Here is a 13,671-nt window from a genome sequence, read left to right as displayed (position 1 = left end):
TTGGGGGGTCAGTCACACCTAAAATGTCAGTCATGACATCCTCTGGCTATCGCAGTCTTTTCTCATCTATACACATAAATCCCGGGATTACACATCTCAGACTTAAACTGTACCATCGAGTGAAAAAGAAAGATGCAGTTTTATCTGGGTGAAACCAATACACTTTAAAGACGTAGTATTGGATCAGTAGCTAGATTTGCGTCCTCGCTGATGACCCGACTCAGCATGTTGGGCAGTATCAGAGGTATTTCTGATACTGGTATTGGAACTTGGTTAAATGTGCACTTGTCTTTCCAGATTCAGAAACTAAACTGATATAGTAACATTTTCTTGTTTTGATGGGGAAACACTGATTCCTACTTTTATTCTCTTACGGTTTTTAATTATCTTTAATATTTACTTTTGCTTTCAAACCATTTCCAACTTTTTCTTTGTTGTATTTTGGCTTTTGGGAGACGTTTTTATAGACACGTGTAACTGTAACATCTAACCTTGTGATTAGGTTCAGAGTGAGAGTAAAGTTACTGTGAGAGCCAGAGAAAGTTTGACCTGATGTTTAGCCTCAGGTAAATGACCTTGCCCGGCAGCAGGAACGCAATCACACCTGGAAAACAGATGTGTCTCTGCACAACAACGCAGGACAAAGAACCAGTCTTGCTTCATCATCTCCAAAATTGCAGCTTCCATTCATGGGTGTTGTAGAAGTGTGTTGTTGAAAACATGCAATGAGGTATATTCAAGGTGACTTACCTGTCTTCGCTGAAGCGGCCATTAGTGGAGACACAAAGCACCTTGGGGTCGACATAATCAATGGAGAACTCCTCCGCAGGCACTGCATACACTTTGTACTATCAGGAGAAACACGTTTATTTAAAAAAATTACGTTGCAGTCTGATTTATTTATAATGATTTTTTCGCGGAAACATTTCTCTCACCAGCAGGAGTGAGGTTGTGGAAATTTGCAGGAGAAGGTCTGTCCTATGAGAGAGCTGCAGCGCTGCCACCTGATTACTGCTGTCCACTGCCACACTCCGGCACAAGAAGCTACAGGGGTGAAAAGATACTACAGCTACAAACACGTATAATCTACAACTGCGATTACCTGAACTTTTTCTCACACACTGTAAAGACCAAGACAACATATCTGTGGAAGCTGGAGCAACAAGTGCAGGACTTACCTGTAGGCACAACTGTAAATATTAGCCCTGGCCGGGATCTGGCCTTCTAGCTGACCGCCGATGAGTATGTTGACATTCTGGACAGCATCCACCTCGCTGGCGTACTCCAGCACCAGAGCGTATGGGCCAGAGCGAGGCACTCGCAAACTGAGCTGGAGCTGAGACTATAGGACACATGAACAGAACATAAAATGGACACGGAACGGTTTTGAGAGAATGAAAATTACGAGGAAAGGTCAAAAGGAAGTTCAAGAAGTTACTTGAAAGATGACACAGGTATAATCTTTGATTCTGGACTTTAAAACAACTGATAGGAACCTGCCCAGTGACCTTTAGTCTAGTGTTCAACCCTTTTATACTGTAAAGGTAGAGTCTATAATACTGAAACCACGCTCTAAATCCAGTCGGTGGTTACATTGTATATGTATTAAGTCATGGCTTCCCACCTGTCTGCCACTGAGATCAGCCATCTCAGGGTGATCTGGGGTGGGACGCCGCACACGAGCCTGCCTCCTCCTGCGTCCACTGCGGCTGGAGAGTCTTCCCTGTGAGCCCAGCGCGGAGCTAAAGCCGTCCATGGCCACATTCTTGTACAATAAACAGCTGAGACAGAGACACACGGACATAGTCAGATTCAGCATGAATGATAAAAGATTATTACATCATCATCCTGTTTTAGCTGCTATTTGATGGTTATCCTAGTTTGATTGTCTGCTCAGAGCATTGTGGGATTTCTCTACTTCCCCTTCATCTGTATGTGATGATTGTGACTGCGACCTTTGACCGCTGAAATCTCATCAGGTAATCTTTGATTTCTAAACAGCTCATTCTTGAGTCTGAACATTTAATTTGCACCAAATTTGAAGAAACTCCCTGAAGGCGTTCTTGAGACAACGTGTTCACAAGAAATAAATGGACAGACGGACAACATAAACATAATCCGGCCACTGGCTGTTACTGTCGGAGGCATTATAAACCCTCATCTCCATTATGATTATAATATGATATGACTTCTGTAGGACCATGTTAAGATAAATCAATCTAGAAATCTTTGTCTGAAAACAAGGTGGTGAGTATGAATGGACCGAACAGATTCATTCAATAATTACTTTGCGTTCCTGTTTGCGGAGGGCAGGTAAGTGCAGGGCTCTGTGATCTTCTCCTGCAGCAGAGGTGCTTCATAATAATCCCTGGGCAGCAGCACTAAATAGTCCTGAGAAGTGAGAGCGATAGTGATAGTGTCTATATTAGGAGTTCAGTTTATATATATATTTGTTATTTTTAATCAAAAGAAAATTGAACAAAATGCACTTTTTACAAGATAACTTCTACATCAGAGTCTTCCTCACCAGCAGGATCCCCTCGGCCTTTATGTGAATGGTCCATTTCCCAGGAGTCAAAGCAAAGGGCTCGGCAAATCCCTCTCCTGGGACGGTGAGGAAGGATGGCGAGCGGCTCTCTGGGAATATTACTTCCTTACTCTGGTCTGACCCTGTAGTGAGTGAAATGAGTAATTTTACACACTTAACAGAAAAATATACCACTGCTGGGTGGAATATTATCAGAGAAACTTACATATAACTGTCAGTAAGGGAATGATTTTTTTTTTTTTAATGATGGGTTAGTTTGTGGAATGAAAAAGCGGATTCACCTGCAGTGCCTCTGTTATTGGTAGCCCTGACGCTACCAGTCACACTGGAGCTGCTCGGGTTAATGAATCGCAGAACCACACGGAACAAGTGCTGCCTTCCTTCTCTTGGGTCAACATGCACTGTTACTCTGACGTCACTCTGCGGGGGGGGCGAGAGCGACACACAGCTGACTGCTTCAGCACACACAGGTTTGAGGAGACCATGATGAGGGTGTAACAGAGAGGGTTAAAGATCATGTCCGGTGAGCGGAGAAGTGAAACAGACAAGGGCGGGTTATTCAACAGACAGCGAGCAAGGTGACGAGAGGGAAATACGTCCAAAAAGCAAGGCAGGCCCTTCACTTACAGTCACAGCAAGACTGAAAGCCAGCTTCATCCACCACCAAGATCCTTGCTCGCACTCGTTTTCTCCCCCTTTGTTTGGGGGTGGCGTAGCGCAGTACAATATGGAAAGGGCCAGGAAAGCCAAGGGAAAGTGTTAGGATCACGTCCGGCTGAAGAGAGATAGGGTTAGTTATAGGGGAGCCGGTATCCACATTCTTACATCAGCCCTGATATAAAGAGAGGCTGGTGTGTTTAAAGCAGAGATATCAGTGCAGAGGTAAAAGCAAAAAGAATCACAGTGGTATCAGAACAGACTGAAAAAGGATAAAAAAAAAGGAAGATACAAAGTTCTTGAAGTGGCAGATCACAAAAGAATTTCCAAGCCATAATGTAATTTATAATCACAAGTCATTCAATTCATTAAGGTCCTCATTTGAATACGTACTCACCTGTGCGGGGGACATTATAGCATAACCTCGCCAGCTGAAATCTGGGAACTCTTGTGGGTTATAACCGAAGCGCACCGGTCTGGCGTTTGGAGAAGTGCCATCCTCAACCTCAAACTTCAGCTGGTGCAAAGAAGGGAAGTAGTAGCTCGGTGCTGGCCTATAACAAGGTACATGAGAATATAAATCAAAAACATTTAGTTAATCACAACAGCAAAAAAAGAAAAATTTGTCAGAATCTAAATGAATTAAAATCTTACTCGGTGCATTTGGGGCCAACTATGTTCTTCCGACATTGACACTTTCCTGATGCCTCATCACACGCCATGCCAATGGCCCCGCCTACATCACACTGACAACCTATCAGGCAAAGAAAAAGGAAGTTATTATTTCTAGGGATGAAATCTATTTTCTCAATGTGGATTCTGTGCACCCTGAAAAATCGATTTAAGCTATAGAGGACTATAAGGGTCACAATTCTCCACATGATAGGTGAAGTTCAGCAGCACTGACAGCAGTGGCTACAATTTAATCTTATGGGGCAACTGCTACAGTTCATGAAATGTCCACTAAAACCCGTCAAAAAACGAGGATGAATGAAGAATGTCTCCAGCAGAGCCCTGTCGATAAGACAGGGAAATTCTCCAACGTGGTCACACAGCATTGTGTAGTGTCCAAGGAATCACCTGTGGACAGATGATGACTACCACTGTCGGGCATCAACAGGTCCCAGTCTCTACAGCATAGGCATAGTTTATTTGAGTGAAACCCTCTCTTCCATCTTCCTGTCTCATGAGAAGTGAGAGTGAGTAATGTTGCCAGACTCTTAGCAAAGACCCAGAATAACAATTTACGCAATTTATTGATGACAAAACCCCTTTTTAGTGGCCATTTCGTGGACTGGCGCAGTTGCCCCATAAGAATACACTGCAAGCGGAGGCAATCTACTGGACAGATTCCAAAAGGTGCTATTTAAAAATAACCAATCTGTGGAGACCTGAAGAAAACAGCCTGTTTGTTTATGTGCCAGAAAATGGTAGGCAGTAAATGCAAGTGAATGTGATGTTGGGAAATTGGTCTGGTAGGATATCTTTCTTACCCTGACATCCGAAGTAATTCTTTTTCTGCTGCATGAAGTATCCGTCCTTACAGGTGTCACACGAGTGTCCACATGCGAAAGGCTTACAGCGACACTGTCCACTTTTCTAGGCAAACAGATCATCGGGAGAAAATGTGATTGTGGAAAAGCAGATCAGTCAGAAGTGCAGCATGTGACTGTGAACTTTAATGAAACTCAATTTGATTAATTCCTCTGTATCAGTCACCGGCGGTCGTATTATTATCGCTGCTTGTGTAGTATCACTCACCTGTTCACACTCTCCAACACCACTCAGCGTCCCTTTCAAATCACACCGACACTCTGGTATGAGAGGGGGAGACAGAGCGAGAGGGGTGAAGGATAATGAAAACGTGAAAGGGGGGGGGGGGTGTCAGAGTGAATAGACTCTGATTACAGGATTTTTACACTTTCATGGGTGAAACGCAACAGCACAAAACCCTCCAATCTGCAGAGATCTGTACATCAAAAGGTCCAGAGGAGCTTTACTGCCGGGGCTCGCTTTCAACCCAGCGGAAAAATGTCCGGCCACGGTCAACCAGAGGCATTCTTAGGATATTAAAAGCTCCTTCTTTTCTTGTGTCTTCAGGCAGCGTGGTAGCGATAACATTCTTGCTGGAGAGCAGAACTGTAACATTAGACAGGTACTCTAGACAAAGCCTGGAAATCTTTCCTCAGAGGCTGAACAATAAGTATTTCCAGTGGAGTATTTTTTATGTGCGTGGAGAATGGACAAAGCACCAGTCCAGAGGTATTACATGTTTTTAATGTGCCACCAGATACTCATTACTGCTCCGTCACAGTTTGAATCCCAGCAGCTCCACACTGGAAGTACTCAGTAGTAATTTGCCTGTATTAACGTCTTATTCCTCAGCTCCCCTCTGTGGGACAGGAAGGCAGATCCGGCCTTGTTGACAGGGTTGTGTTGACATATCCTCTGGTTTAGAGGGGTCAAGACCCATATCAGTACCGTGACAGATTGCTACTGGCGATTTAATACAGTGGGAAAAAATGGGGTCAGTGACCAGAACTAATGCGCCTTAATTCTTAAGTCTGGTTTAGTTGTCCATTTTAATTCCATTCACTTACCTGTGCAGCCACGAGGGTTGTCGGTAGCCAGATTCCAGTACAGAGGTTTACACATGTCGCACAAGGTTCCCTTTACGTTTGGTAGGCACAGGCAGTGGCCCTGAATCAACAGATAAGGAACATAAAGATAACTGGCAGCTACTTTTGAATGCTGAATTGTGTTTGTTAAGAAATTTATTTGAAATCAGTCACGAGTGTCTGCATATTGTACGATAATGCAAGAAATTGGCTGCTTTTCTTTCTTTCAAACAAGTACATAACACGTGTCAAAAATAAAAGGAAGAACGCAACCTTCCAGATTAACATGGAATTAGCTCAGATGTTGTGGTTTTTCCTTCCTCTTCAAAATGGAAGGAAGTATCTTTTCCTTCTTTTAATTACATTTACATTTCAGGGGGAAAAAACACACGTCCTTGTAAAATCAGCAGCACAGTTCTCTTTTCAACTAGGACTGTTGTAGTCTGTGTAAAACCACACCCAAAGGGCCAGTGCTGACGTTAGGCTGCAACCTCTTCAGTTGGTTAAAGGTTGGGGTGTGGTAAAAAAATCAAAGTTTATTGAGAGTGGCATACCGTGTGAGGATTGGCGACCTCGGTCCCTGCAACATTGCACTGGCTTATGGAGGCTAAAAGGATCAAATGAGGGAAGAATTAAAGAAAAACATGAGAATCAGTGTGTTACACGGTTAAATATAGCACAAGGTTGGTCAAATATTTTAAAACACATGGAACAACTTGAAAAAATGTACAAATATAAATTATTTGCTTAAGTAATAACTATTTTTCTGCTTCATTGGAAAAAAAGACTGCATGTATGTTGCTGTGTGGTTACCTGCACATCGAGGGAACCTGAGTCCAGACGCACAGCGGTCACACTGCTGCCCCACCACCCCTGGCAAACACAGACACTGACCCGACACTGGGTTGCATACGTTGCCATGGGACCCTTCGGGTGAACATCGGCAGGCTGGTGACAGGAAACAACTTTACTAAGAACATTAGATAATAATAGCTATACTGTTATCAAATATAATTCCATAAAAGGCAGGAATCCAAATATATCTCGTGTTTAAGTTCATTTGAGTGCCATGCAGATTACATGAATTTGGATGACGCAGTGGGACTTTATGGGATACTGTGGGAGAATGAGGACGTTTGCTCCACAGAGTCATGAGAAGAGGCCACAGTTAAGTCCGGTGAAACCAGCATCCACATTTTTTCCACCACCACTCAGACCAGCGGAGGTTACATGCACCCAGTTGTTTTGTCGATCATAATTACACTGGTGGGGTATTGAGGGATCTGGATCCCACTCACCAGCACAGTCCGGGTAGCCGTAGTAGCCTGGTGCACACTCGTCACACTCCTGCCCCCCGTAGTTAAGCAGGCAAACACACTGACCCCCCGGACTGCAGACACTGTCCGCCATACCGGCCCCATCACAAACACATTCTGGAAGATGAGGAAAAGGACGTTAGCTGATGCCATTTTGCATTATTAGATACTTATTATTCCTCACAAAAAACTAAATGATCATTATAAGGCTCTTTAATGCACACAACTGATAAAGCAAATGACATAATATGATGAGAGAATACACAATAAAGCAATATTTAAAAAAGAGATATTCTAGAAGATTATTTTAGATCATACTTGATCAAAGTGGATCATATATATGATTCAGTATATGCAGTTGGTTTGGGCTTTTGAGATCCTTTTAGATCCGTAATGTTGTAGTGCCAAAAGTCCTCAGCTCAGACTTTAAAATGACCAAAGCATGTCTCTGCTTGGAGTATACATTTAGTGTTTTATAATTTTATGGCTTTTTATAAGTTACACTTGCTTTATTTACAATGATACGTGGTGGTGTTTTACTGTTTTATTATCTTTTAAAATGCATGAGTGCATAGGTTTATTAATAATCTTTTAACAATTTGTCAATTGCTTGTGAATTATTGTAATCAATCCAAAATATCAAGTAGCTACACTGTCAACATTTACTCTTCCGGTCTGCTGCCTATGTTTTTGAGAACATTATCGCTTTCAAAATAAAGGTCATGTTTCAGTCTGAAAAGTAACTATGATGAGGCTGTGCTCGTGCATTTTGTGAAGGCTAATGGGGATGATGATTCGTTCTCACCCTGGCAGTTTGGGAAAACATGGTATCCAGGTCGACAGCGGTCGCATCGCTGCCCCTCCACACCCTCACGGCAGAGGCAGCGCCCCGAAGAGTCGCAGACCGTAGGCACAGTTCCTCTGTAGTCGCATACACACTCTGTGCACAAACACATTAAATATATGTATTTCATTAATAAAAGTTCTATCTAATTGAATCATGATTCAAATTCAAAGTTTGATTGATTGATTCTTAATCATGAAAATACTGCACGTAGTCTCATGCAGTCAAAAATACAAAGTTGCTGAATAAACTGTTTTTTGCACAAAAAGTCGTTCTGTGCAACTTCCTGTAATCAATCCAATATAACAAGTAGCTACACTGTCAACATTTACACTTCTGGTCTGCTGCCTATGTTTTTGAGAGCATGATCGCTTTCAAAATAAAGGTCATGTTTCAGTCTGAAAAGTAACTATGATGAGGTTGTGCTTGTGTATTTTGTGATGGGGATGATGATTCGTTCTCACCCTGGCAGTTTGGGAAAACATGGTATCCAGGTCGACAGCGGTCGCATCGCTCCCCCTCCACACCCTCACGGCAGAGGCAGCGCCCCGAAGAGTCGCAGACCGTAGGCACAGTTCCTCTGTATTCACATACACACTCTGTGCACAAACACATTAAATATATGTATTTCATCAATAAAAGTTCTATCTAATTGAATCATGATTCAAATTCAAAGTTTGATTGATTGATTCGTAATCATGAAAATACTGCACGTAGTCTCATGCAGTCAAAAATACAAAGTTGCTGAATAAACTGTTTTTTGCACACAAAGCCATTCTATGCAACTTCCTGTAATCAATCCAATATAACAATTAGCTACACTGTCAACATTTACTCTTCCGGTCTGCTGCCTATGTTTATGAGAACATAATGGTTTATTTATTTCAAAATAAAGGTCATGTTTCAGTCTGAAAAGTAACTATGATGAGGTTGTGCTCGTGCATTTTGTGAAGGCTAATGGGGATGATGATTCGTTCTCACCCTGGCAGTTGGGGAAAACATGGTATCCAGGTCGACAGCGGTCGCATCGCTCCCCCTCCACACCCTCACGGCAGAGGCAGCGCCCCGAAGAGTCACAGACCGTAGGCACAGTTCCTCTGTAGTCGCATACACACTCTGTGCACAAACACATTAAATATATGTATTTCATCAATAGAAGTTCTAACTAATTGAATCATGATTAAAATTCAAAGTTATTTGGTTGAATCCTGAAGCCTGCTTACAAATGAGCCTGAGCTTTTTTCTTTGATGCAGAAGGAATGACAAATACTTTCAGCACGTGAACTATTCTCCTGTTGTGGCACACAGTGGTACAGCCACACTGGTGCCCACATCTTGCCAAGCTTCGCCTGGTATTGGTATGTGAATAGACTTGGCGCTCATACAGGACAGCCACCAGCCCAGAGAGAAGTTTCTTTGTCCCTATAAGCGGCTCCAACATTAAAATCAGCTTTTTCAAAGGCTGCGGATGAAATTCCTTCTCACTCAGCTCACAGTTACACAGACAGGTTTGAAGACAGCGTACATTGTTACAACAGCGTACAACAAGCCAGAAAAAGTAAAGGGCCAAAGGTCTTTGTTTTGATAGAGATGCCATATTAATAAGAATGAGTTTCCCAGCTTAGATGAAACCAGAAAAGGGAATTTAGCAGGGGGGGGTCATAACTAATAATAGCCTGGTCAGCTCTCACTGCTCTCACTGCAGTCCCAACTGACTAACGCTGTCACGGGAACACTTGAACTTAAATCCTCACTGACGGACAACAACATTTAGGACCATCAGACTGTTATGTGTAACAACTGCTAGAGCTCTGCTGTCTGTGAGCAGAAGATTTACACAGTCTGACTATATGTCGTGCAAGTATTTTAACCCTCCCGTCAAACCCAGTCATAAAACAGAATACTGCCAGTTCCGTTTTCATAACCTGCAAACATAACCTAACCTAGGTTAGGTCATGTTTGCCTGTCAGACCTCCTTACATTTAACTCAGTCGGACTCAGTGGTGCCTTAAATGGTCTGAAGTCCTTTCTAACAACCTGCGCCAAATGTGATGCAAGACAGTCGAGGACTGCACCGTAAAAAAAATTAAAGTAGTAAACACAGCATAACCATAGAAACAACTCTATAGCAGCAAAACATATTAGATCTAATAAGACTCACGCTGACAGGTGGGTGAGCCGAAATAACCCAGAGGACAGACTGTGGGCTCTGTGCAAAGAGAATAAAAAGGATGGAGAAAATAAATCAGTAAAGAAGTTCAACTGAGAGCATTTTAAATGATGGTTTAATTAGAAATTACAAAATCTACTTACCCACAAAAGGACCTGCAGGGGATTTGGTGGTCACTGGGTATATAGGATATCCTGATTTCAAAGGACAGGTACAAAGTAAAGATCTCCCCAGAAAATAAACTGAGATTCTGTAAAAACCTTTAGCGTCATCTTCACACTACTTGAATAATTGATTTTGCTGCAAATACTAAAAAGCACAAAAACCAAAACACATACAGTATATAAACAAACATTATGAAGATGTAGTCATAAATATTGAGAAAGAACTGCTTCCTTTTCTCTTGCCGAGAGATCAAATTAGATGATTGATGCCACTCACAGGATTTTCCAAAAACTTCAATACATCAAATTTTGGTTCAGATCCTGATCAAGGAGCCGACCCAGGATTATTTCCAGGTTCACTTTCTTTAACATTGTGAGATATTTTTCATAAAAAATTCTGCCATATTCAGGGGCGATATCTTTGGAGTGTGTGAAATTTGGTGCAGCTCGACTTGATTTGACTATTGGATCTTGGCAGAGGGTATGTGGTCCTCCGAGTGCCAGTCTTCTGTTTTCTTGGGTAAGGATTCTTCTCTAGTGCCACTGTTACTTAACATCTCCTAGCATTTAACATTTCCCATACAATTCTCAACAACGGCCATTTACAGCAAAATCTTGGTTTAAATGCTAAAATACACAAGGACACAAGTTGTAGAAATTCTATACAGCTATAAAAACAGCAGAGAAGCATCTCCTAAAACACAGACAGCCTCCTAATGACTGCATCTACATGTTTAGACCAGCCTGTCAGTGCACCAGGCTGGAGACGAGACCCACCGTTAAGAATAACCTCTTGTAATAAATCCAACGCTCATAAATTGTCTGGATCAGCCTACAACTAATTTAGAGTTTGTATGACATAAGGAAAAGTTCACCTGGGGCAGATTTAATGACTCTATAAAACTAATATTAAAGCAAAAAGGAATGTGATCTTTATCTGGAGTATTTTAACTAATTCAGTGAAATTAAAGCTAAATTACGATGTAAATCACCTCTCTGAGAAAAGCAATGAATGTCAGTTAGATGTTTATTCAAAGTCCAGGAGCACTGAAGTCGAACGCTGCAAGTTCATATAAAGAAATCCAACAGGCTTAGTCAAAGCCGGGGGGGGGTATTCATTAATCTAACAGATGAAATACTGTCGATCTTATCTCAATATACTCTTGATGCCTCCTGAGTCAGATCAGAATGAGATAAGATTGGGAAACTATGCGTGTCTAGCATCTGCATGCTATATGTTTGTTTGGATGGCGGTATGGTATGTGGAATGTGCAGTAATGGTTAGTCAATAGAGTAACATGTGTAGACAACCTTCTGCATACCTCTTTCAAATAGGCTTTGTCAAAGAGAAAACAGTCCCCTCAAGGAGAAAACTGAAAGCCTGAAACATAAAAGGCTAAAAAAAAAAAAGTGATGAAACTGTACCCACCCATCAAAGGGTGGGTACAGTTTCTCCTGACCCCATATACAACCACACCCCGAACTCCCACACACGGACAAAAGATTTTAATGAACATCGAAGTTGTCACTCATCCAAGACTCAGAGGTGCAAGGGTAAGACCACCTGCACCTTTCAGTTTGACAGTGTGCCATACGACTTTCGGGATTTGCACAATAAAATAAAAATTTTAGCACATTCACTCCTATGCTTCCCCCTCAATTTCTCTATATACACTAAGTAAAATGAATATCCTTAATTCGAAATGTTCAAACTTACGAATGCACTGCGGGTAGTAATAGTGTCCATCAGCACAGCGATCACAGTTTTCTCCAGCAAACTGTGGCTTGCAGATACACCTTCCAGACCCCATTTCACAACCGGCTGTTGTCCTTTCATCGCACCTGCAGGCTGGTGGAGATCATGTTTGCATGATGAAATTATATAAATGTACAAATATGACCACATATTAACAAGTGCATCAGTGTGGACGAATATATAAATGTATGCCATACACACAATAGGGGATTTGTAGGGTGATGAGGGGGGGATGCCATTCCCTTTAAACCATGTGACCAACACTGCATGCCCCTTGATAACCTCTCACAACTGTTATTCCCTCTCAGCCATCCCCCCTATCCCCTATGAGAGAGAGTGCTGCGTGTGAAGATAGAGAATTCATATGTGCAGGTGTACATTCTACAGTTACATAGGTCTTCAGCAGCACCCGCAGAAATCCTACCCACTTTCCCGGCCGTTGAAACATCCCTTAAGATGTTAAAGCCTTCAGCAGGAAGTATAAACTCAAATATTCAACTATTCAACCATGCAAGATCTCAAATCGAGAGATCTCAATAGCAAACATTGATGACCGAAACTTTGCTCATTTGCTGAAACAAGCAGCTTTTCCACTGATGAGCTCACTTAATTGAGTTTTGGGATTCTGAGGTTTACTTAACAAAGTGCTCAGGGCAACCGGTTTAAATCCACTACTTTCTCGTGTCTAAACACAACTGGCAGCTATTTATATGGCGAGGAACAGCCATGGGCCATTAAAGTAATGTAAACAAGAGCAGAGCCTGGTTTAGCAATAATGCAAGCGGTGGTGCCAGTGGTTGATCAATGGTGCCATTTGTGTCTGTCTCAAAAAAGACACTGATGCCTCTCCTTTGAGTCGAGCAGTGTTTTGGCTTCATGTGTTAGTCATGCACTGTGTGTCAGATAGCTGCATGGTGAGATATTACGTAGTTCCCAAACAATCTGGTGCTTTTTGATTGAAACAGAATGAATGTACACAATTAGTTTTAAATGATTCTATCAAAGCAGCAGAAGAAACTGAGGAAACTATGCATTTTGTCTCAGCAAATCAAAACAAACCATTCCAATCCGCACATTCACGTCTCCAGACTTCGGACTTATCAGTTTAAGCAACCAAAGAGTGAGAAAGTGACTCACGTATGCATCCTGAGGGAGACTCAGGAGGGACGCCATAAGGTCTGTGGAAGCCTTCGATGCATCGCTCACAATTCACTCCATCAGTGTTGTGCTAAAGAAGAACACAAAATAATGTGTGAGGCATCAGCCACAAAACAACGAGAAAGCTGAGGATCACAAGAGTCTATTTTTTCACTGTGCGTTAGAATTTCTAGTTTTTCGTTGCACATCGATTTATTTGCATACTTGCACGACCTGCATTTGAGAGGACACAACATTTTGAAATACTCTGCACAGTATTCCACGTTATACTTTTACAACACTGAACATTACTTTATTTTGACACAACAATAAATTCTTGGCGTGGAAGGAGGAAAGTGTGTAAATGGGAAAAAAAAGACAAATGTTTTGACCTCAAAATCCCATGAGACACAGGCAACATGCAGTTCTTAATTTGTGTGCCATGTTCCACCCCTTCAACC

At 42.0% G+C, this 13,671-nt stretch overlaps 1 protein-coding gene across 1 annotated transcript in view; it reads right to left on the bottom strand.

Annotated features, from left to right (window-relative positions):
* LOC117778460 (laminin subunit alpha-3-like) overlaps positions 1–13,671 on the bottom strand; it is a gene marked incomplete at its 5' end in the record, with an annotated part of 54,760 nt that overhangs the window by 24,917 nt on the left and 16,172 nt on the right. The window contains 20 exons of the mRNA XM_034614024.1: positions 751–848; positions 936–1,044; positions 1,179–1,342; positions 1,625–1,781; positions 2,288–2,391; positions 2,528–2,670; positions 2,830–2,968; positions 3,603–3,759; positions 3,860–3,959; positions 4,699–4,804; positions 4,967–5,019; positions 5,806–5,905; positions 6,378–6,430; positions 6,637–6,771; positions 7,122–7,256; positions 7,945–8,079; positions 10,145–10,192; positions 10,297–10,347; positions 12,035–12,166; positions 13,211–13,301. Coding sequence (XP_034469915.1) covers positions 751–848; positions 936–1,044; positions 1,179–1,342; positions 1,625–1,781; positions 2,288–2,391; positions 2,528–2,670; positions 2,830–2,968; positions 3,603–3,759; positions 3,860–3,959; positions 4,699–4,804; positions 4,967–5,019; positions 5,806–5,905; positions 6,378–6,430; positions 6,637–6,771; positions 7,122–7,256; positions 7,945–8,079; positions 10,145–10,192; positions 10,297–10,347; positions 12,035–12,166; positions 13,211–13,301 — 2,210 coding nt within the window. The remainder of the gene's footprint in view (positions 1–750; positions 849–935; positions 1,045–1,178; positions 1,343–1,624; positions 1,782–2,287; positions 2,392–2,527; positions 2,671–2,829; positions 2,969–3,602; positions 3,760–3,859; positions 3,960–4,698; positions 4,805–4,966; positions 5,020–5,805; positions 5,906–6,377; positions 6,431–6,636; positions 6,772–7,121; positions 7,257–7,944; positions 8,080–10,144; positions 10,193–10,296; positions 10,348–12,034; positions 12,167–13,210; positions 13,302–13,671) is intronic.

Source organism: Hippoglossus hippoglossus, chromosome 17 (assembly GCF_009819705.1).
Source record: "Hippoglossus hippoglossus isolate fHipHip1 chromosome 17, fHipHip1.pri, whole genome shotgun sequence".
In the NCBI taxonomy this organism is placed as follows: Eukaryota; Metazoa; Chordata; class Actinopteri; order Pleuronectiformes; family Pleuronectidae; genus Hippoglossus; species Hippoglossus hippoglossus.
This window is presented reverse-complemented; position numbering and strand designations above follow the sequence as displayed.